Genomic DNA, 25,843 nt, shown 5'->3' with positions numbered 1-25,843 from the left:
TTGTAGACAGCATATTGATGGGTGATTTTTTTTTTTAATCCATTCTGTCACTCTCTGTCTCTTTATGAGTGCATTTAAACCATTTACATTCAGTGTGATTATCAATAGGTGTGAGTTTATTGCTGTCATTTTGTGGTGCTTTTTTTTTTTTGCTGACATATTCTTTGTTCCTCTTACTCTCCTGTGCTGGGTTCCTTTTGTTTGTGAAATTTCTTTTGTTATTGTAGGTTTTATGTTTACTGAGACTTTATGTTTTCTTCTCTCTTTGGATGAATATGTTTGTTAACTTTCTTTGAGGTTACCTTGAAATTTAGTCTTATATTCTTATGTTCGATCCAGTATTTTATTACTTAATATCACCTTGATTTCTCTCCATTTGAAAGTTCTAGATCTACACCTTCTATTTCTCCTTTTATTGTTCTGACATTGTTGTCATTTACAGATTGACGTCTCTAGTTCCCTGTCTTGAATTTTTTATTTTATTTTATTTATTTTTTCTTTTATCTTTGGGAGTTCATTCCTAAGTCTGTTTTGGCTGATATTGACCTGTGTCCTAGAGTCAGATTGTTGTCTGACGTTGTTGGTTCTCCACTTCTATCTCCTACTGGGAATTCCAAGGAGGTGACTTTCTGCATGTGGGGTTGGTGGATTTATTTCAAGATGGCAACAAAGGGTCATGCTTATACTCTGGAACCTCCACTCCCTATCTCTATTCTTTCCCATTTTCTATCAGTTTCTTCCTCTTCTCAGTGACTTCCAATCTAATGCTTTATCTCTTCATTTAAGGTTCAAGTTTCTAGGACTGACATCTAACTCTGTTTTACTTGGTTTTTGGGTCTTTCTTGCAGCAGGTTGGCTTAGCGCTTCTGAATAGTCCGCAGTCTTAGCTCTGTCTCCAATTACTTGTTGTTTTTGTTAGGTGCTGTTGAGTGGATTTTGACTCATAGCAACCCCATGTGACAAGGTAGAACTGTCCCATAGAGTTTCCTAGTCTGTAATCTTTATGGAAGCAGTTTGCTAGATCTTGTTTCCTATGGAACCACTGGTGGCTTTGAACCACCAACCTTTTGTTTAGCAGCAGAACATTTAACCTTTGAATCATCAGGGCTACTTAGGTATAATTTACATGTAATAAAATACTCAGTTTTATATGTGCATGGCTGAGATTTGACGAATGTCACACCTGTGTTACTACTGTCCCAATCAAGGGAGTAATTCCATTATCCCAGAAAGATCCCTGACCTCTCTTTGCAGTAAATTCTCCCACATCATATCTCTGATCAAAATTTAAAAAGTAATATGTGTTTGTATCACCATTGATCAATTTTACTTCTTCTAGTACTTAATGTAAGTGTAATAATACTGTACGTTTTTGTTTGGTTTCTTTTGTGCAACTTAATGTTATTGAAATTCTTCCATGGTATTGTCTTAGTAGCTCATTCAATTTTATTGATAAGTAGTATTCTGTTGTATGAATATACCACAGATTGTTTATTTTTTAAAATCTGTTGTTGGACAACAGGAATATTCATAGTTTAGACTATAATAAATAATGATATAATGAACATTAATGTACCAGTTATTTTCTGGGCATATGTTTTCATTCCTTTTGGGTAAGAATCCAGGGGGAGAAATCCTGGGATATATTGTAGTTATATGTTTAGTTACTATACTATCTTGAAACTTTTAAAGACTATATACAGTACTATGGATCACTGGCAGCACAGTGGTTAAGAACTATGGCTTCTAACCAAAAGGTTGGCAAATGAAATCCATCAACTGCTTGTTGGAAACCTTGTGGGGCAGTTCTACTCTGTCCTATAGGGTTGCTATGAGTCAGAATCAACTCAATGACAATGGATTTTTAATATTATTCTTTTTCAAAATTGGTTTGGTTATTCTGAGTATTTTGCTTCTAGAATATGGGAACAGACCTCAAGTCAGACATGGAGTAGAGTGGCTTGTTTATATACCTGGAGACTAAGTCTAGGCCCGTCTACTGTGAGAACAGACATAGGTTGTAACAGTTATACTATTTTAGCATTAAAATTTGATCCTTAACTTAAAATTGAGTCTTGTTAAAAAGTTGTACCTTGGTTTCAACCCTATGGTGTGAAATTAGGGATGGACCACTTGCATAGGTAACATACAATGGTAAAAGTGATAAGCTTGGTTTATATGCCATCCTTCCCCAATATCCTAGAGCCAAAACAGCTCCCTGTTCCATATGGGAAATTTCAGTACTTTGAGAAAAAGAGCTTGAAGAGTATGTCTTACTGCCTGAAAAAAGATACAAGAGAATACAAATCGGGAGAATTCTTACCGAGCCCATGTAGGAAACCAATGTTGAGGATTTTCAGAAATAACTGGAGGCTGAATTTATTCAATCCAGTTGTTAGAGCCTTCTAACTTTTGCCATTTAAGCAATAATACAACTATCATCCAATTTTCTAGCTAAAAACTTTTTGTGCGTCAAGACATCGATTGCATATGAAGTGAAAATAATGAAAAGAAAGCTAAAGTTTCTAAAGCTGGAAGCATTTTAAGAACGTACAAATACTTAAAAGATGTCCACTTAAGTAGACAGCATTATTTCTGAACTATTGACAGCTTCAATTATGGTCAGAATATTTTTTTATGGCTACTAAGAGCAATACTCTGTCCCAGGAGGTCTGCAATGTTATAACTTTTCTGAATAAAAGAAGTGAATGTTTGAGAACCATTAGGTTGTATCTGTGGTATCAGGTATCTGATGTCAGGCACTATTATTCTCATTGTACAATTTTTCCATCACACACAAAAAATTATTTATCAGTAAATGTTGGTATCATTTTGTGAAAAAATGGGTAAAAAAGCATACTACTTGGATAAAATCACAATTTGTAGCTCTTTTTTTCTCAGTGATTTATGTCTATATTATGTATACATTTAAGCTATGTATATTATAATGAATCATTATGTATATATGTACAGTTCCTCATGAGCACAATTAAGTGTTCTGGAATTCTCATTCTTCCCAGTGTTAGGTATAATTTGTTATTATCGACAGTCAATGTCTTTGCATAGTCAATAAAACACAGGGAAAGATTTTTCTGCTCTTCTCTGCTTTCAGCCAGGATCCATCTGACAGTAGCAATGATATTCCTGTTTCTTTGTCTTCTGAATCCAACTTGAATTTCTGGCAGGTCCCTGTCGATGTACTGCTGCAAGCACTTTTGAATGATCTTCAGCACAATTTTACTTGTGTGTGATATTAATGATATTATTCCATAATTTCCACATTCTCTTGGATCACCTTTCTTTGGAATAGGCATAATTATGGATCTCTTCCAGTCAGTTGCCCAGATACCTGTATTCCAAATTTCTTGCATAGACGAGTGAGCACTTTTAGGGCTGCATCCATTTGTTGAAACATCTCAGATGGTATCCCATCAGTTCCTGGAGGCTTGTTTTTCACCAATGCCTTCACTGCAGCTTGGACTTCTTTTTCCATACCATTGGTTCCTGATCATATGCTACCTCCTGAAAACTAGCACAGATACAAATCCAAAGCTATTTGGAGTAAGTGTCTAAGCAAGAGAGAGTGAGGAGAGGCATGTCATCACAATAGAAATGACTAATGATATTGGATTTACAACAGGAGAGGGAGAAGGGGAGGATGGTATGAAACAGGATGCTGTAGTTATAGGGGGCAGCTACAAGGGGAATGCAGACCCTTGGGCCATTATGAGCATATATATACAGGAGAGGGTTACAAATGTCAACGTATCCATCCTAGGCCAAGGAGGACAGTAGCAACGACTCTGTTGCCATGAAGGTGAAGAAACAGCTTAACTGGAAAGAACATGCATTGAAAGATACAACATTTTCTTTGTACTAGAACTTTCTAAACATTTTGAGTTTAATGACAGAAGCATAGCAGAAATTGACAAAAGCCAGGTTGCTAAGGAAGAAGGACATTGGTGTGTTGAGTCTTACATCTGTTCTGATAACTAGGATCAAACTCAGATTGCCTACTACCATGAAAGGGTAGATGGATAAGAGTAGCCAAAAGAGGGACATCTTCAAGTACTGGCAATTTGTGAGGACCACAAGAATAAACTCTGTCTTCAATGGTGAAGTCACTTCCGAGGTTCACAGTTCAGCTGGGGGTTGGACAGCACCATAAAACAAAATGAGACTAATGAGGCACAGCAGCCCAGGGACAAGGACTAGAAGGCAGAAGGGGACAGGAAAGCTGGTGATAGGGAACCCAAGGTTGAGTAAGGACAGTGTTGACATGTAGTGGGGTTGTTAACCATTGTCATAGGGTAACGTGTGTGCTAACTATTCATTGAGAAACTATTTTGTTCTGTAAACCTTCATCTTAAGTGAGAATAGCGGCGCAACTGGTAGATCGTAATTGATGTCACTGAACTGTGCATGTAGAAATTTTTGAAATGGTATCTTTGTCTATGTATATTTTCACCAAAAAATAAAAAAAAGTCAAGAAGGGACACAGATGACATGTCATGGCGTTGTTAACCAATGTCATAAAACAATATGTGTACTGACTGTTTAACAAGAAACTATTTGTTCTGTAAACCTTCATCTAAAATACAATAAAATAAATAAATAAACTCTGTCACCTGAGTGCAGATTTATCTGAGTCATGTAGTTCTTCCTTGGTTCTGGTGAAGGAAGAAGAGAGGGGAGAATTTTGTCCAGGTTGCCAATTCTATAAACACAATCTTATTCAGTAGAATCTTGAAAGAAAGTTTTTGTTGTCAATATGGAATTTCTAATAGAGTCACTGTTGGTATATTGGGAGACTGGGGAAGGGACGTATAACACGAAGAGATTGTACGAAAGGCCCACTCCTCTTTCCCCATAACCATTGGATCTGCACAGTTAAGAACTGTAGAACACAAAGTCATTTCACATTACTTGGTCTCTGTTCAAAGATCATGTGCATTATATTATTTAAAAATAACCTGACTTTTTTCAAAAGAGGTAAACTATTGGTTTTGCTTTTAAAGAAATGTCACATTAATAACAGAAAGGAAGACACGTCTTTGGCAGTGGTTCCTCTCTGACAGATGTGTCATCGTTCCTGTGTAGACACAAATTCATACAGTTGCAATGGTGTTAATAGGACAAGATGCATTTCTGTGAAGATCAATCTCATTTGCAATGAGAGATATGTGTAAAAAAATTTCAGATCTATATTGGGAATTAATGTAAGAGCATAGTAGAAAGACCTTGATTAATTGTGTGCTTTAGGAATTTAATTTGTTTATATCACTTTCTAGCTATGTTAATTCTAGACCCTGGTGAATTACGCATTCAGTTTCTCAGTCTCCCCATCCGTGAAATGTGTGAGTACGTATCTTAAAGGGTTGTTGTGAGGAGAAAAGGATATTACTTATGCACATCACATATCACCACATGTAAATATTAAGCTAGAATACCCATGTTAAGGAAACTTTGCCACCCTGATACACTGAAAGCTTATGTCTACAAGAGAGTCAAAGCAATCATTGTTCAAATTAGTTGGTAGCTAGTGCAGGCAGAAATCTAACAATGAGAAACCTGGCACCCACCATCTGCCATCCACTTACTTAATCATTAAATTTCAGCATACATGTATAATGGTTGCAGAATTGTTAACCTGTACTCCCACGAGAAACAACTTTGTAAACTAGAATACATTATTATACGCAATTGTTTTTGCCTTTAGTCTTAACACGTTCCACTCATTTCCAAAGTTAATTTGGTCAGCATCTTTTCAACCACCCAATTCAGTGAGATTGGTCCATGCGTTTGTAATACAGTGAGATTGTCTTGCCATATTCTGCATTCCATTCTGAGATCTTCTGACCTCCTAAATGATTTATTTTGAAGTTTGCATTCATTAAGGTTTACTCTTTATTCTGTAAAATTCTGTGAGTTTTGTCAAGTGCACAGTGTCATGTAACCATCATGAAATTATCATGCAGAATCGACTCGCTGCCCTAAAACATCCCGTTTGCTTTACATAGTTGACTTTTCCCTTCCACCACCCATGGCAACACTGATTAATTTATTGTCACTATGGTTTTGGCATTTCCAGAATGTCAAGTAGTTGGAATCACAGAGTATGTACCTTTTTCTGGGTAGCTTCTGTCATTAATCAATATGCATTTAAGATCTAGCCATGTCTTTGCATGGATGGATAGCTCATTCTTTTTTTTTAATCACTAAATAGTACTCCATTTATGGGTGTGCCACAGTTCTTTATTCATTCACCTATTGAAAGAAATCTTGATTGCTTCTAGTTTTTTCTTAAGTATGAATAAAGCTGCTATAAATATTATCATACAGTTTTTTGTGTGGACATAGTTTTCAAATCAGTTGAGTAAATACCTAGGAATGTGATTGCTGGAACATACAGTAAGATTATGTTCATGTTTAAGAGAATCTGCCAATTTGTCTTCCAAAGTTACTGCACCACTGTGTATTCCTGCCAGTAATGAATGAGGGTTCCTGTTGCTCCACATCCTCCCCATAATTGATATCATCAGGTTTTGTTTTGCTTTTGGATTTTAGCTATTCTAATATATTCTAATAATCAAATATTTTAATGCTTTGAACCTTTTTTCATCACAAGACATAATATTCAGGAAAAGAAATAAGATAATATAGAATATAGAAATTATACTACTGTTTAACTTAGGTTCTCCAGCCAGGAGCCCCAAAGACAAAAATTTGTGTGAAAGCAATTTATGAGGAATTTTTCCTACTAAACAACCATGGAGCTTGTTAGGAGTTGGAACTGGCAAGGGAAATAGTCCACACAGGTAGCAGTATCAAAGTCCTATGAAGGGTAACTTTGGTTATATCCCAGAGGGGAGAAAGGTAGTAATTCAGAATTACTCTGTGAAGAACTTGGTAAATCTCACCACAGTGAGAGAATTTACTCTGCTCATTTTTAAAACTTATTATAAAATTAGAATAGATGAGATAGCATATCATTGACATAAACATAGATACAAAGATCAGTTGAACTGAATTTAGAGCCCAGAAATAACGTTTTATATTTATGGGCAATTTCTTTTTGGCAAGGATGTCAAGAAAATTCTGTGGTGAGTTTTTAGTCTTTGCATGAGGTGGTCCTGTGACAACTGGATATTGATATGTGGGAAAAAAAATTAGACCCTGGCCTTCACTTTTACAGACAAATTTAATTGAATGGATTATAGGCATGAAAGTTAAGCATCAAAACTATAAAAATTCTAGATGTAAATGTAAGAGAAATATTTTATGATCTCCCATTAGGTGAAGATTTTATAGATATAATACCAAAAAAGTCCCATTTAAGGGGGAAAAAATGAACATTATCAGTGATAAAGACTTTTGATGTTGAAAATCTACCACTTAGAAAATGAAAAGAGAAGTCATAGAATGGGAGAAAGCATTTGCAAATCACATATCTGATAAAGGCCTAATATCCAAAATATATAAAAACTGTTACAACTCAGTAATGAGAAGACAAATAGTTCAATTTAAAAATGAGTAAAATATTCAAATACATATTTTACCAAAGAAAACATGAAAATAACTAAGAAACACCTAAACTGCATGAAATGATGCACGAAATCATTAGCCACTAGGAAAATTCAAATAATAACCACATCAAAGTACCACTACACACCCACTCAAAAGGCTCAAATCAAAACAGCTGAGAACATCAGGTTGAAAAGTAGGTGAAAATACTGGAATGCTCATATAAAAAAGCAAACAACAACAAAAAAATAACGCTGCCATCGAGTCTATTCCAACTCATAGCAAACCCCCCTATATGATGGGGGAAACTTTGGAAAAATTTTCTGGCATATTCTTAAAAGGATTAATATAGACATAGCGATTGTCCCACCAATTCTCCTTCTAGGTATCTACCCAAAAGAAACGAAAAGTTATATAATCACATGAGACTGCTACTCAAAGGTTCATTGCAGAATTATTTGTAATTGCCAAAAATTGGAACTGATCAAAATGTCAATCAAATGGTAAATAAATAAATAAAACGTAGTATATCCATTAAAATTAAAAAAGAAGCAAAATTCCGATACATATTTCAACATGGAAGAAATGCAAATATTAAAGAAACCAGACACAGATGACTACATGTTGTATGATTCCATGTATATGAAAATTCTCATTACATTAATAACCTGCAACCTACGTGAACCATCTCATTATTACTGAAATAGTCAAAAATTACTCTAGTTTAAAGGAATAGCATGGGTTTGGTGGGAATCTCTTGAAGGCAGCTATCACATCCTTATTCCTCAAGCTGTAGATCATAGGGTTCAGCATAGGGATCACTAGTGTATAAAACACTGAAGCCATTTTATCAGTATCTAATGAATGGTCAGTTTTAGGCTGCAAATACATGAATAGCAGTGTCCCATAGAACACTGTGACAGCCGTCATATGTGAAGCACAGGTGGAAAAGGCTTTTTTCCTTCCTTCCGGCGAATGTATTCTGAGAATGGACAAGACGATGTTGAAATAGGATACTAGAACTATAATCACAGAGAGAACTAAATTTGTAGCTGCAGAAATAAAGACTACTGTTTCTGGGAAGTAAGTGTCAGAGCAGGATAATGCTAACAGGGGAACAATGTCGCAGTAAAAATGGTTGATGACATTGGAAGAGCAGTAAGACATAGAGAATACACAAGAAGGAACCACAATAGCTGTAGAAAAGCCATAGACGTATGCAATGGATACCAGCAGAAGGCAGATCTGTGGAGAAACCACCACCATATAGAGTAGGGGGTTACAAATGGCCACACAGCGGTCATAGGCCATCACAGCCAGCATGAAAACCTCAGCTACAATGAAAAACAAGAACCCCCCCATTTGGGTGGCACATTCATAATAAAAGGTGGTTTTCTTCTTTACTAAGAAATTGGTCAGCATTTTAGGGGCAATGACGGTAGAATTGCCCAAATTGATGATAGCCAAATGTCGGAGGAAAAAGTACATGGGGGTTTGAAGGCGAGAGTCCACACTGGTGAGGGTAATGATGCCCAGGTTCCCTACCACGGTCAGCCCATAGATCACCAGGAAGACAAAGAAAAGGGGGATCTGGAGCTCCGGACGGTCTGAGACTCCCATAAAAATGAACTCAGTCACCCGGGTGATGTTTTCAGGAGCTGTGTAAGTTTGGAAATTCATCTGTTTGGAGAATAAACGGAAAAAGTGTTACAAGCTTTAAGGAATTATTTTCTAGGACTGCCATTAGATGGCAAAGATAATTGCTTGGGTGAGATTTTCTTGAGTCGTGTATTATTCTAAGTCAGGTTTTGAAATCAAGCCTCTAGTTCTGATGGAAAACATTCTAGGTATTGTTTCAACTTTACTCTTCCACGAATCATAATCTTATTCTTCTCCTATACATTTCTGCAGTCATTTGGGACAGAGAACGTAGAAGTATGGTAAATTTAAGACACAATCCAGCATCTTGCACTATTTTGAAGACGTTCACTTCCTCGCAATATTATTAAAATTTGAATATTGTGCTTACTTGCAAAGGTTTGAAACTATAATTAATATCTTAAGTCTCCCAATTGCATTTGAGAAAGGCTTGAGACATTGTTTGTTCCCTGATAATTTAGTGATTCTTGTGATTTTTAATCTGAATTTTCATGCTATTTATTAAGCATAGACAATCCTAGGCACTACCCTGACCTAGTCTCTTTAGTCTATCATTTTATAACTTCTATTAGATTTATGTTGAACTTGCTAATTCTATCATCCATAGAAGTTAACTGTTTTTTTTTCTCATTTTTTATTTCATTACCTCTGACAAAAATGTATGAAGTTACATCCTCAGATCTGTTTTTCATATCACCAATAATCTCTTAAGTTTCGTTTTTTAATGATATCTGTCAATTTTTAAAAATCATTTCTATAATTGCTTTCCATTGTAATATACTGTATACCATCATTTTTTCCTTCTCTTTCATGACTTTTTCTCTTCATTCTCCCAAGTTTATGCAATTTCTTGTATTTTTTCTACAGTATTTTTATTTTGGATTACTATTTTTATTCAGTGATTAGAAATAAAAAACAGTGGAGTGAATATGAAGAATAAACTTAATTTTTCGTATCTTGATCTTTTTTTCACATATGACATATACTTGCCAAAGAAGCAGAATGTTATTATAATATTGTAAATATTCTCCTAGAGTTATATATTTCAAGGATGGTCGCCTACCCCTAACTAAGCCAATTGGAGTCTCTTCCCAGTCACAGTTGATAGTTCCTGTGGCCCAAAGAAGTCCCACCACAGCATTTGGACTTAAGTTCTAGAAAGTCAAGGCTATAAAATTAGAGTCTGAACTGTAAAATCCCAGAACTGTTGAAAGTAGTATCTTTCTTGACCCTGCTCCATTCTTTTACTCTCTCCTTATATAGATAATGAAATTGCAATAAAAATATAAATTAATTCTAAAGTGAGAAAAAAAGAAAAAGCCATGTAAAAGAATCAGAGGAATAAAACCAAAATAAATCCTCACAGTTTTAAGTATTTGGTGCCTGTTTGTTTCTTAAACCCAACATCATTCTTTTACTTGATTTCTTTGAAACGCTCTTCTTCACGTATTTGTCAAATATTTGTTGAGTTTCTCTCAGTGCCAGGCCACGTTCAATCTGTAGATGGACCTTTCATTCTAATGATGAGCAACAGACATAAAGCTGGTAAGGAAATATATAAACAGGATACTTTAAGACTGTGATAGTACAATAAGTAAATTTAACAAGAAGATATTTTGGGAGAACCTGGGAGAAATACTTTATATGTGATATTAAGAGAAAGACTTTCTGAAAAGATGACATTTGAACTGAAATCAAAAATGAGAAGGAACCAGCTATGTAAGGAATTAGACAAAGAAAGCAGGTGGGTATTCTTAAAAATTTTCTGTGAGAGAAAATAATTTAGGTGTTTGCTTTTTTTTTTGCATTGGGGGTATGGTTACATAATTGAGGTGACTGAATTATAATGAGACAACTGAAAAATTAAAGTAGGATCAGATGATGTAGTGAGACATTGGTGATTTAATGGTAGAATTCTTGCCTTCTGTATAGGAGACCAAGGTTTGATCCCCATCTAGTCACCTCAAGCACAGCCACCACCCTTCTGTCAATGGAGGCTTGCATGGTTATGATGCTGATCAGGATTCAGAGGATCGTCCAGACTAAGATGTGCTAGGAAGAAAGGCCTAGTGACGTACTTCTACAACTCAGCCAATAAAAACCAGAGGGATCACAAAGGTTGGAACTGCAACTGATCAGGCAGTATTTCCGTCCTAGCTGGGGCCAACCCAGGGATAGCTAACAGTGACAACAGATAATGTAGTTTACAAAATAAAAAAAAAAAAAATGATTTTAATCTAGGTGAATTTTAAGCCACTGTGAAGTTTTAATTTATGTGTATAAACTGATCAGCTTTAAGTTTTAAAAATGCTGTAAAATCTGGAAAAGCCAGAATCCAACAGGACTGTCTCATTTTTCTGGGACTTGAAGGCATCTGCCTTTGACAGGGTGCTTACTATCGCTCTCATTAAGAATCCTACCTTATTTTAGTGTTGAGTTTTCTTCTCTGACAGGTTTCCACCTTACACATCTTCTGATATTCTGGCAGATTTTACTATATTATTTTGGCTTTTAGGAAGATAATGAACTGTAGGATCAGAGTAAAGAATCAAGGCGAGACATTACTATAAGATTACTGGTGAACGAGAGTGTTGGCTTGGTTCAAAGTGGATGAGCTGAAGACAGAAGGAGGTAAATTTGACAGATGGAGTAAAAACAAGATGCCCTCTTCAACATAACCCATACAATTGATTATATATATATATATGAGAGACATGAATGAATGAAGGTGGGGGTAGGTTAAGGAAGACTTTTGTGTTTTTGGCTTTTCCAACTGGATGAATGGTCATGATATATTTGAATATTAGAAAAACTGGTTTAAGGTAGGGTTGATCAAAGTGATAAACATATTTTGGGTGCCTATGAGACATTTAAGCAATCATCTAAGGAAGCTAATATTTACGTGCGGAGAACAAGGGTGTGGTTAGACTGTAGGTATTGGAGAAAATTCAGTCTAGGTTATTGTCTCAATTATTTAGTGCTGCTATAACAGATATACCACAAGTGGACGGCTGTAACAAACAAAAATTTATTTTCTAACAATTTAGACGGCTAGACGTCTGAATTCAGGGTGCTGGCTCTGGGGGAAGACTTTCTCTCTCTGTTGGCTCTGGGTCAATGTCTTTGTCTCTTCATCTTCTGTTTCCTGGTTCCTTGGAGATCTCCCTGTAGCTTGGCATCTATCTTCCCCCATCTCTGCTTGCTTATCTGCTCCTTTTCTGTTTTGTAAGCGTTTGACTCAAGACACACCCTACACTAATGCTGTCACATGAAGTACCAAAGGCAACCCATTCCCAATGGGCTTATAACCACAGGCATAAAGGCTAGGATTTACAACACATACTTTTGGGGGATATAATTCAATACATAACAGTGAAGATATAGTATTTTTTTATCATCTATGTCAAGTTTTGATTTTTGTTATATATAGACAAAAATTCCTAACGTGTTCTTTAAACAATCTGAAGCCTTTTTCACTGAGGGTCAACTCTTGGTTTTTGAGATTCTGGTATTCTTGTATCATGTTTGACAGCCTATGATCCCCAAACAGATACAAAGCCTGGAAACAAACCTTAGTTTAAGCATTATATTATTTGATCAAACTTAATACCCAGTGTTTTCTGAAAAGTAAATTGAAATGGCTCTTTTTAAGATATAGGATTTGGATATTTTAAAGCCAATTATACAAAAATGAGATAAATATTTTCTACCCACCTCTAATGGAAAACCTCCTTCTGGTTCTTAGAGAGCATTACTCTATGCCTTCGACAGTGAGAGGTGGTGGGCTCTATAAAACTCTGAGACCTTATCTCTGAAGCACAGGTGATGCTCGGATCCACAAATGGTCTGTTATCTCCTTGGGAAAGGGGCCACCAGGGATTGGTTCCTTAACAAGATTTGCTGCAAAGTAGCCCCAAAGACAGCCTGGGCCTATGTTATTGAAGTGAGTTGAACTCCATGGCATCTATGGGACACAGTGATTAAAGTCTGTCTCCCAAAGTAGCTCATTTGCATTCAGAGATTTATTATTGCAAACATGGAGTATAGAAGGGCTAAGAACCAAAGGTCTAGCAGTCAGATTAGAACACACCATATTGGAGCTCTGGTAGCATAATGGGCTGCCAGAAGATCAGCAGTTTGAAGCCACCAGCTGCTCCTTAAAAACCCTATGGGACAGTTCTACTCCGTCCTACATGGTGGCTATGAGTTGGAATTGATTTGATGGCATTTTTTTTTTTTTTTTTAAATCTGTACAGCTATCTAGTGAATCTGGTGCAAATAATGTTTTAATTACGCCATTATCTTTTTTTTCCCCCTTCTTTTACCTGAAAGAACAGAGTTATCATAGTCATTAATTCAAGCAATGAAGTGGAGGATGCAACCTTCAAAAAACAATCTTAATAAAAATATTACTTATTCTTTTCTTTGCTCTTGTATTTCAGGTGAGAGAAAGGTAGAGAAAAAGGTAGTTATCCAGAAAATATTTACTGGAGAAGAGTAAAACATGGTATTTAAAAATGAAGCATTTTTCTTATGTTTGAATATGAAATTTCTGGAGCTACAAACTTGTTTTTTTTTTTAACATTGAAGCTTTTGAATATATTTTATTCATGTCATGACTAATAGAATTACGTTGAAGAGAATTGTTACTGAGACACTGCTCTTTTATTGGGCTTAAGTCTTCTTTACAGCAAAGTTTCCTTTTTTATCACATGGTGGTCCACTTGTGACACTGCAGGCCTTAAATTTAAAACTGGAAGTTAAGATATATGTCATGGTGCCATTTATATAAAGTATAAATTCATGTGCATAGAACAATAATATTCATTTTGTTAGAAAACAAATAGAACCATCTTAAATTAATTGAGACGTTTACCTGAAGTGGCAGAAAGAACTGGATAAAGGAATAAAGATTAAAAAAAAGGGGGAGGAGGAAAGTGAGGGGCATTGCTTGGACCAATAATGAAAATGTGCCATGAACTGAAGAACATATCATTTCAAACCTTTTTCCTGAGGTCCGAAAACAGTTGAAAAGGTGTGTATCTTCATTAACGTATAAAATCGGCTTCTAGAGATCTGTTCTGCAGAAGTAATACAAGTTACTAAATATACAAATGGCAATCTGCATGAGATCATAGTTCAGTATGGTGAAATAATGGAAACAAGTTAACTATACATCATAGAAATTTATTAAATGAATTGTAAACATATATATGTTAAATAGTCTTTAAAACTGTTTTTCTATACATTGTATAGAAATTTGGGCAAATGTTCTGAGGAGCAAAATAAAAATATACAAAAGATCAAGCTACAATGGTTTATTTTAAAATAACTTTATTGAAGTATAATTTGCTCTTGTTTTTGTTATGTGCTGTTGAATAGATTTCAACTCATAACAATCCCACGTGACAGAGCAGAACTGCCCCATAGGGTTTCCTAGGCTGCAAGCTTTATGCAAGCTGTTTGTCAGGTCTTTTTTCCTGTGGAACCACTGGTGTGTTTGAACCGCCAACCTTTTGGTTAGCAGCAGAGCATTTAACCTTTGAACCATCAGGGCTTCTTAGGTATAGTTTATATGTAATAAAATACAGAGATTTACATGTGCATGGCTGAAATTTGACCAAAGTGACACCTGTGTTACTAACTGTCCCAGTCGAGGTAGTAATTCCATTATCCCAGAAATTTCCTTGATGTCTCTTTGCAGTAAATTCTCTCACACCATATCCCAGGTCAAAATTGAAAAATTGATATGCTTTCTATTACCATTGATCAGTTTTACTTCTTCTAGAACTTTACATAAATGGAATAATGCCCTAAGTTTGTGTCTGGTTTCTTTTGTACAACTTAATATTATTGAAATTCATCCATGGTGTTGTGAGTGTCAGTACCTCATTCAATTTTACTGTTGAGTAGTATTCTATTGTATGAATATGCCACAATTGCTTCATTTTTTAAAATCTGTTGATGGGTAACCAGAATATTCCTTGTTTACACTATAACGAATAAAGATAGCATGAACATTAATGTACCAGCTCTTTTCTGAACATATTTTTTTCTTTCCTTTTGGATAAGAATCCTAGGAGAACTCCTGGTATATATTGCAGTTATGTGTTTAGCTTTATTATGAATTATAAACTGTTTTTCCAAGCAACTTATACCACTGCACGCTCCTACCAGGATGCATGTTAATTTTAGGAGCTGTAAGCAGTAGCCAATACTTCTTAATGTCAGTGTTTTCAATTTTAGTTAATCTAGTGGGTAGGATGTGGTATTTCATAATAATTTCCCTGATGACTAAGGATGTTGGACTTTTTTTTTTTTAATGTTTATTGGTCATTAGTATTTCTTGTGTAGAGTATTCAGATCGTTTGTATATTTGTATTGGGTTGACTTTTTGTTATTGATTGGAGGAAGCTATTTATATAAATCCTGGATCCCACAGAATTACTTTGGATTCTTAGATGATAAACAATTGAGTATACATATGGGCATGTGTTTTGGATTTTCTATTTTGTTCCACTATTTATCTACCTTTTACAAGATACTATTGCAGTGTAATGGATCAACTTTTGTGTAGCTTTTCTAAGCATGGTCTTGTAACTCCCACCCAAGTGATTGGGTAGGACTGTGTGACAGGGTAATTGTGGCCCAACGAAGGGATCGGTCAATTTTTCCATCCTGTGGGGATTGAAATGGGCTACCCCAGGGAGGGTAAAGAGAAGACACCACCATCAACAAGGAATAAGAGCCAGCACACCCTTTGGAACTGGGATCCTTGTGCAGAGACACTCCTGGACAGGAGAGAGAGAGGACTGTAACACTAAAGGCAGTGAGAAGTGGCAGCAGAGACCTGGCAGCAGAGACCCAGCAGCAGAGACCTGGCAGCATGAGATGGTGTGGTGGATTCCAGGCCTATGGGGAGAGAAAGCTGAGTGCCTTTGGGCAGAGGCAGAGGGCCAGGGAGAGCTGCGCCTGTGAATACGGCTGAAAAGAGGCTGTCCTGATGGAAGAACTGTACAAAAGTGTTCCTGGACCTACACTGTAACCTGTTACTTCCCTAATAACCCCATAATCATGAGTATGGTCTGTGATTTCTATGTGGCCATTGAAATGAATTATCAAACCCAAAGGAAAAGTAGTCATAGGCGGAAAGGTTGGTGTCAGAATTGGTAAAGATGGTGGAAAGAGGGAAAGAGGGGCATGTTTGACCTCTTCCTCATTGAATTCATTCTTGGGCTGTAGATCTTCTTTTTCCTTCCCCCTTGTGAAGTGAGAGGAGGTCAGACACCACTCCCATGTTGTTTTTATAGTTGGTGTCAGAAGCGGGATTCTTTACAATGGCTCTAGACTCATGAAAGCATGAAACTTTGTAAGAGAAAGAAGCAAGAGGCTGGGGAAGTGAAACTTTTGATTCTTGGATGGTTGCTTTGGTTGTTGTTGCCTGTAATGGCTCAAGAGAAGGTTATGTTGCAACTGAGGGGAGAAAAGCCCCACCTGGAGTGGCCTGGGGCAAAACCCAGGCCAGATAAGCAGGATAATTGATAGGGGGCTGGTGTCTACTGGTTCCATTCAGCCAGAGGCCCAAGACCATATGCGTATGAATGGAAAGATAGTCAAGGGCTAGAGAAGAGAAGATGCAACTGGAATGTTTTAAAAATGTAATGTGTTTATCTGAATGTACTATGGATATTGAATCTTTCTCCTACTTAGCATTGTAAGGCACACCTAAATGTGTAGTAGAAATGAATACTGGGTATTACAGATTACAAAGAGTGTGTAACTCCACCTTCAGCCAGTACTTGATTGGATATGGTAAAAGGGGATCTAGAATTTGCAGGAGGGAAACACTGCTGTTTGAATGCAGTAGCCTTGTGTATAGAGTGAGGGCTTAGGTTGAAACCCTGAGCCCCACTATATTTGCATATGAAAAAACATGCAAAACCACCCAGAATTGCTGTGAGAACAGAAAACCTACACAGAAAAAAAAAAAAAAAAAAAAAAAAACAGAAAAAAAAAAAAAAAAAAAGCAGCGACTGTTTTGCTTTTTGAATTTTGAGCAAGCAGTTTGTGTTGGATGCATTGAGGCAGAAAAAGTCAGTGTCCTTCAGAAAGAACCTCCTTTCAGGACTGGAAGATAAAGGGAGCCAGTGAGTAGACAGCTTTGTCTGCTCACTTGCGATAACCACCTGGGCCCAGTCAACGATTGGAAGTGAGGGAAGTGCAGCAATGAAGAGGTGGGCTGAGTTTGGAAATGTTCTGTTGGCATCTGTTGACCTAGGCCATGGGGGTTAAGGATGAGAGAGAGGGAGTTGTGTGTAGACTCCTAAGTTTACAGGTGGAACCCGTTGACCTAGCACAAGGGGGCTAAACATGAGAGAGTGTGAAGGGATTGTCTGAAGTGCTAGGAGGTGTATGTGAACTCTTGAGCCTAAGGTTGCTATCCACTGTGACCTAGCTTGGGATGAACTGACTAGAGCCGTATTGAAAGAAGAGAAAGATGTTTGACACTGTGAGCTGGTATAGATTGCTGCAGTTTGATAGCTTATTCTGGATGGACTTTGCTTATGGGTGCAGATGCTCAAAGTTCCAAACAGAACAGAAGATTCTTCAAGACCAAGGAACATGCTTGACTCCTCAGAGTACTGGTTTGATAGGGATGAAAAATTTATATATTGGCTATCTAAAATGAGGGAGAGATAAAGGCATGAAGAGTCTGGCTTACATGCCTTCATGGGTATATTTACATTAAATGAAAGTGACAAATGATAATCCCCACTGAATAGCTTCCACCTTTCCTGATGGGTCTGGGGAAGAGAGGATGGGGGAAGATATTGATAGGATTATATGATTCAGTTGTTAGCGTTGATTGTTAAGAGGGTTAATTGTCATTGTAAAAATTGTAATTGTAGAAGGTGTAAGTGTGAAAGAGTGGACTAAAGGGGAGGCACTGCTGGACTCGAGTACAATGGTCAAACCTAAAATCCCTTGAAGGTTTTACTATGCTGATACCTTGTGAGGCTCTAAGAAAGGGAATAATCTCTAGTTAAATTTTATTGGAGGGCAGAAAGAGTGAAGACAAGATGACTTTTGGAGAACCTGACCAGACAAGATGGAAACCTGAAGTAAATCTGAATGCCTGATACCTCAGTAATCTCATCCTTAGGATTCTTTGTCCTACTGCAGGAGTAGTTGTTGATGACTATTTTAGACTGGTAAAATGATTGAGATGGGGAAGTTATCCTCCAAATATGAAAGAACAATGATGGATCAATTTTGTGTGGCCTTTTGGTATGGCTTAGGCAAGTGATTGGGCAGGCTGTGTAATAGGGTAATTGTGGCCCACCAAGGGGATTGGTCAGCTTTGCCAACCTGCTGGACTTGAAATGTGCCACTCCAGAGGTGGTAAAGAGAAGATACCACCACCAAAAAGGAATGAGAGCCAGCACATCCTTTGGACCTGGGATCCCTGTGCTGAGAAGCTCTTGGAACCAGGAGACAGAGAGAGAGAGACAACTGTAACACTAAAGGCAATGAGAAGTGGCAGCAGAGACCTGGAAGCAGAGACTCAGAAGCAGAGACCCAGCAGCAAAGACCTGGCAACAGGAGGTGGCGTGGTGGGCTTCCCAGCACATGGAGAGAGCAAGCTTGTGACTTTAGCTAGAGATAGAGGGCCAGGGAGAGGCTTGCCTGCGAGCACAGCTGAAAAGAGGCTGTCCTGATGGAAGAACTGTATCCTAAGTATTCCTAACCCTGAATTATAACCTGTTACTTCCCTAATAAACCCATAATCATGAGTATGGTCTTTGAGTTCCATATGGCCATTGCAATGAATTATCGAACTCAGCAGAGAAGCAGAGAGTACTGTGGGAGGGATGGTTGGTGTCAGAATTGATAACGATGGCAGAGGAAAGAGGCATGTTTGAACTCCACCTCATAGAAATCAGTCTTGGGCTGTTGGTCTTGATTCTCCTTTCCTCTTGTGAAGTGAGAAGAGGTCAGACACTGCCCCCGTGCCATTTTTCCAACTAAAGTACCTAGAAACTTTTGAAGACAATATATACAGATATATGGAGCACTGGTGGGCCAGCGGTTAAAGCTATGGCTGCTAACTAAAAGGCTTACAATTTGAATCCATCAGTGGCTCCTTGGAAACTCTGTGGGGTAGTTCTACTCTGTCCTATAGGGTTGCTATGAGTTGGAATCAAAACGACAGCAACGGGTTTTTAATATTGTTCTTTTTCAACATTGGTTTGGCTATTCTGAGTCTTTTGCTTCCAGAATATGGAAAGAGATCTAAAGTCAAACAAGAAGTAGAGTGGCTTGTTTATATACCATGAGACTAAATCTACGCCCACCTGCTCTGAGAACAGTCGTAAGTGGTAGTAGTTATATTATTTTAGTATTGAAATTTGATCCCTAACTTAAAATTGAGTTTTATTGAAAGCTGTATCTTGGTTTCAACCCTGTGATGTGAAATTAGGGATGGATCACTTGCATGGTTAAGGTAAAATGGTAAAAGTGATAAGCCTAATTTATATGCCATCTGTCTCCAATATCCTAGAGCCAAAATGACTCCCTGTTCCATATGGGAAATTTGAATACTTTGAGGAAAACAACTTAAAGAGTATGTCTTACTGCCTGAATAAAGAAGCTAGAGAATACAAACTGAGGGAATTCATTATCCAAGCCATGTAGAAAACCAGCCTGGAGGATTTTTAGAAATAACTGGAGGCTAAGTTCATTCAATCCAGTTGTTAGAGCCTGGTAACTTTTGCCATTTAAGCATTAATACAAATATAATCCAATTTGCTAGCTAAAAACTCTTTGTGTATCGAGACATCAATTACATATGGAGCAAAAATAATGAAAAGAAAGCTAAAGTTTCTAAACTGGGAAGCATTTTGAATATGTACATATAGTTGAAGGAAGTCCATGTAGGTAGACAGCATTATTTCTGAACTATTCATCACTTTAATTATGGTCAGAATATTTGTTTTATGGCTACTAAGGGCAATAATCTGTCCCATGAGGTCTGGAATATTATAAATTTTCTGAAGAAGTGAAGTGGATGTTTGAGAATCATTAGGTTGTATCTGTGATATCAGGTAGCTGATGTTAAGCAGTGTTATCTTCATTGTACAGTTTTTCCATCACACAAAGAAGATGATTTGTCAGTAAATGTTACTGTTATTTTGTGAAAAATGCGTAAAAAAAACATACTACTTGGATAAAATCACAATATGTAGCACTTTTTTTCTCAGTGATTTATATGTATATATGATGCATGTATTTTAAATATGTGCATAATAATACATATGCACAGGTTCCTCATGTGCACAATTAAGTGTTCTGGAATTCCCATTCTTGGCAATGTTATCTATAATTTGTTATGATCCACACAGTCGAATGCCTTTGCATGGTCAATAAAACACAAGTAAACATCTTTGTGTTTTTTCTGCTTTCAGCTAGGATCCATCTAACATCAGCAACAATATCCCTCGTTCCACATCCTCTTCTGAATTCAGCTTGAATTTCTGGCAATTCCCTGTCGATGTACTGCTGCAACCACTTTTGAATGATCTTCAGTAAAATTTTACTTGCCTGTGATATTAATGATATTGTTCGATAATTTCTGCATTCTGTTGGATCACCTTTCTTGGGAATAGGCAGAAATATGGATCTCTTCCATTCAGTTGGCCAGGTAGCTGTCTTCCAAATTTCTTGGCATAGACTACCAGGGCTGCTCATTTGTTAAAACATCTCAATTGGTATTCCATCAATTCCTGGAGCCTTGTTTTTCACCAATGTCTTCAGTGCAGCTTGAAGTAAGTTCTTCCTTCAGTACTATCAGTTCCTGATCATAAGCTACCTCTTGAATGCTAGCACATATAGAAATCCAAAGCTGTTTGGAGTGAGTGTCTGAGCAAGAGAGCCTGAGGAGAGTCATATAGCAAAAATAGAAATGACTGATGATATTGGAATGGCAATAGGAGAGGTAGAAGGGGAAGATAGTATGAAGCAGTGCCACGAGGATGCTATAGCAATGAGGGACTGCTACAAGGAAAATACAGACCCTTGGGTCATTATGATCATATACAGGAGAGGGTTACAAATGGCTATGTATCCCTCCTAGGCCAAGGAGTCCAGTAGCAAGTACTCTGTTACCATGAGTGTAAAGAAACAGCTTAATTGGCCAGAACGTGCATTGAAGGATATAACATTTGCTTTGTACAAGAAATTTATAACTGTGTTGAGACCAACTGATGCATCTTAGATCGCTGCTTGGAAACTTTTAAGACCCCAGACCCACCTGGGTCCCAACCTATCTAGAGCAAAGGAGAATAAAGAACACAAAAGACACAAGGAAAGTATTAGTCAAAGAGACAAAAGGGCCACATAAACCAAAGACTCCATCAGCCTGAGACCAGAAGAACTAGATGGTGCCCAGCTACCACCAGTGATCATCTTGACAGGGAATATCACAGAGAGTCCCTGATGAAGCAGGAGAAAATTGTGGTGCAGAACTCAAATTCATGTAAAAAGATCAGACTTGATGATCTAACTGAGACTAGAGGAACCCTCAAAGACATGGGTCCCGGAACTAAAACCATTCTCGAAGCCAACTCTTCAGATAAAGATTAGACTGAACTATAAAACAAAAAAGTAATACTCATGAAGAGTGTGCTTCTTAGTTCAAGCAGATTATACAAGACTAAATGTGTAACCCCTGTCCAGAGGCAGGATGAGAAGGCAGAAAGGGATAGGAGCTGGTTGTATGGACACGGAAAACCCAGGGTGGAAAGGGAGAGTTTACTGTCACATCATAGGGACTGCAACTAGTGTCACATAACAATATGTGTATAAATTTTTGTATAAGAAATTAACTGGAGCTGTAAACTTTCACTTAAAGCACAATAAAATAAAATAAAGATATTCACAGCTAAAATCATAGTTAATGGTAAAATATTGTGTTCTATTCCCCTGTGGTTGGGAACAAGATAAGAATACCCATTATCTTGCTTCCAAACTGAGGGAAAAAGCTAACATTAGAAACAATAAGTGAAGTTGTCAAGGTCATTAATACAGGATCAATATAAATTTAAAATGATTTAAAAAATGTAAATTGTGTTTTTGAATCACAATGGAATTAAATTAGAAATCAACTACAGAAAGATATCTGGAAAATCTCTAAATATTAGGAAAGCAAACACAGCTCTAATTAACCTATGTGTCAAGGAAGAAATTACTGTTGAAATTAGAAGATATTTTTAACTGAATGAACATAAAAACCCAACATATCAAAATTTGAGGCAATCAGCTAAAACAGTGCTTAAAAGAAAAAACTATAGTAGTACATGCTTACATTACAAAGAAGAAAGGTCTAAAACCAATGACCAAAACCAAGTTAGGTTTCTGACTTAAGAAGCCAGAATAAGAACAGCAAATTAAACTTAAAATAAACAGAAAAAAATCAAGATGAAATTTAAAAAATCAGTGAAATAAAAATAGAAAAACAGTAACTTAAAAAAAAAACCTAACTGTTAAATTAGATTAATAAAATTGATAAACCTCTTGCCAGTCTAATTGGCAAAAAAAAGATAGAAGACATAAATCATTAGTATCAGGAAAAAGAGAGGGAACATCACTACAGATCCTACAGACATAAAAAGTTTGATAGGGAATATTATGCACAATTTTATGCTAATAGATTCAAAAGCTTAGATTTCTTGAAAAACACAATTTACCAAAACTCATTCAAGAATAACTATATATCCTAAATAGCCATGTATCTAGTAAAGAACTTGAAGTTATAGTTAAAATCCTTCTCACAAAGGAAAGTCCAGGCCCAGATGGCTTCACTGGTGAATTCTATGAAGCATGTAAGAAGGAAATAATGTGAATTCTACACAAACTCGTCCAGAAAATTAAGCAGAAAGAATATTTTCCAACAAATTCTGTGAGGAAACATGAACCTGATAGCAAAACCGAAGACATTACAAGGTAAACAACTACTACTGCAAACCAATATCTTTCATAAACATCATATATATATATATACATATATATCAAATATATGGAGCCCTGGTGGTGCAGTGGTTAACCGCTTGGCTGCTAACCAAAAGGTTGGCAGTCTGAATCCACCAGCCACTCCCTGGAAACCCTATGGGGCAGTTCTGCTCTGTCCTATAGGGTTGCTTTGAGTCAGAATCAATGGCAATGGGTTTGGGTTTGTTTGTTTGTTTGTTTATTTGTTTTATATAGTATGCATATATTGTATTTCATGTAATGTAACATTTTAGTGAATTATAACTATAAATATGAAAGGATAATGACCAAATGGAGTTTATCCCAGGAATGCAAGCTTGGTTTTACTTTTGAAAATCAATGTAATTCACCATACTTACAGACTAAAAAAGAAAAAAGAAAGAGAAGAAATACATGATCATCTCAATAGTTTTTTTTTGTTTTTTTTTTAAAAAAGCATTTGACATAATCCATCAGCCTTTCATGATAGAAACTCTAAGCAAGCTAGAATAGAGGGGAACTTCCTCAATCGGATAATCTATAAAAAACCTACAATAAAAAAAGAAATTTCTAAGCATTTTGAGTGTAATGACAGAAGTATAGCAGACATCAACAAAAGCTAGGTTGCTAAGGAAGAGGTACATTGGTGTGTTGAGTCTTACATCTGTTCTAATAACTAGGATCAAACCCAGATTGCCTACTACTGTGAAAAGGTAGATGGATAAGAATACCAGAAAGAGGGTGTCTTGAACTTCTGACATTCGGTGAGGCCCACAAGAATAAACTCTGCCACCTGGGTGCAATTTGTCTGAGCTACGTATTTCTCCCGTGGTTCTGGTGAAGGAAGAAGAGGGGAGAATTTTATCCATGTTGCCAATTCTATAAATGCAATCTTATTCAATAGAATCTTGAAAGAAAAATTTTTGTTGTCAATACGAAGTTTCTAATATAGGCACTGTTGGTATATTGGGAGACTGGGGAAGGGACATGTAACACAAAGAGATGTACAAAAGACATACTCCTCTTCCCTCCAAACCACTGGATATTCACAGTTAAGAGCTGTGGAACATGAAGTCATTTCACATTGCTTGGTCTCTGTTCAAAGCTCTTGTGCATTATATTATTTAAAAATAACCTGACTTTTTTCAAAAAAGGTAAACTATTGTTTTTGGTTTTAAAGAAATGTCACATTAATAACAGAAAGGACAAATCTTCAGTAGTGTTCCCACTCTGATAGATGTGTCATTGTTCCTGTGTAGACACAAATTCACATAGCTGCAATGCTGACAGAGATGTAATTCATAACTTATCACAAACTGATCACTATAGGTTGCTACATAATCTTCAAAATTGTTGTCGTTGTTAGATGCCATCAAGTTGGTTCCAACTCATAGTGAACCTATGTACAACAGAACAAAACACTGCCTGGTCCTGCGCCATCCTCACAATCATTGCTGTTTGAGCTGATTGTTTCAGTCACCGTGTCAATCCATCTCACTGAATTGGGTGGGTGGAAAGATGCTGACCAAAGTAACTTTGGAAAGGAGTGAAGTGTGTTAAAACTAAAGGCAAAAGTAATTGCATATAATATTGTATTCTAGTTTATAAAGTTGTTTCTGATGCAGGTAAAGGTTAATAGTTCTGAAACCATTATACAAGTGTGCTGAAATTTAATGATTAAGTAAGTGGATGGCAGATCGTGGGGGCCAGGTTTGTCACTGTTAGAGTTCTGCTTTTACTAGCTACCAATTAATTTGAATCATGATTGCCTTGACTCTCAAGTAGACATATAGTAAGATTATGTTCAGATTTAAGAGAATCTGCCAATTTGTCTTCCAAAGTTTCTGTACCAGTGTGTACCCCTGCCAGCAATGAATGACAGACAGTTCCTATTGCTCCAAATCCTCACCAAAATCTGAATTTGTCAGATTTTGTTTTGTTTTCGATTTTAGCCATTCTAGTAGGTGCATAATCACATATTTTAATGCTTTGAAATAAAATTTTTTTATCACAAGACATGATATTCAGGAAAAAATATAAAATAATATAGCATATAGAAATTATAATACTGTTTAATTTGGTTCTCCAGCCAGGAGCCCCACAGGAAAAAAAGAAATGTGTAAAAGATTTTATAAGGAATTTTTCCCACTAAACAATCATGGGGATGGTTAGGAGGTGAGACAGTTGAGGGAAATAGTCCACGCAGGTAGCAGTATCAAAGTCCTATAAAGGCTAACTTTGGTTAGATCCCAGAGAAGAGAAAGACAGTACTTCCAGAATGACTCTGTGAAGAATTTAAGTCTTACCCAAGAGAGAGAATTTACTCTGCTCTATTTTAAAACTTACTATAAAATTAGAATAAATGAGACAGCAAGTCATTGGCATAAACGTAGGTATATAGATCAAGGGAACTGAATTTAGAGCCAGGAAATAAAGCCTTATATTTACGGGCAATTTCTTTTTTTGTTTTGGTTTATTGATGGATATTTGGGCTATTGTGAACAGTGCTGCTATGAACACATATGTGCTTGTATTTGTTTGAGTACCTGTTTTCTATTTGGGGGTATACACCTAGGAGTGGAATTGCTGGGTCATGGCAATTCTATGTTTAACTTTTTTTTTTAATTGTAGTTTT

General features: G+C 36.6%; 1 protein-coding gene across 1 annotated transcript; it reads right to left on the bottom strand.

Annotated features, from left to right (window-relative positions):
• Nucleotides 1-8,238: 8,238 nt before the first annotated feature.
• On the bottom strand, nt 8,239-9,376 carry LOC101354553 (olfactory receptor 8J3-like). Its single transcript, XM_004389233.2, is given in 2 exon segments — nt 8,239-9,190; nt 9,192-9,376. Coding segments are annotated over 2 exon segments (1,029 nt in total). The 5' UTR covers nt 9,269-9,376.
• Nucleotides 9,377-25,843: the final 16,467 nt, after the last annotated feature.

Source organism: Trichechus manatus, unplaced genomic scaffold (assembly GCF_000243295.1).
Source record: "Trichechus manatus latirostris isolate Lorelei unplaced genomic scaffold, TriManLat1.0 scaffold00236, whole genome shotgun sequence".
NCBI classification, from domain to species: domain Eukaryota; kingdom Metazoa; phylum Chordata; class Mammalia; order Sirenia; family Trichechidae; genus Trichechus; species Trichechus manatus.
The sequence above is the reverse complement of the archived record's forward strand: the minus strand, read 5'-3'. Positions and strand labels throughout refer to the sequence as shown.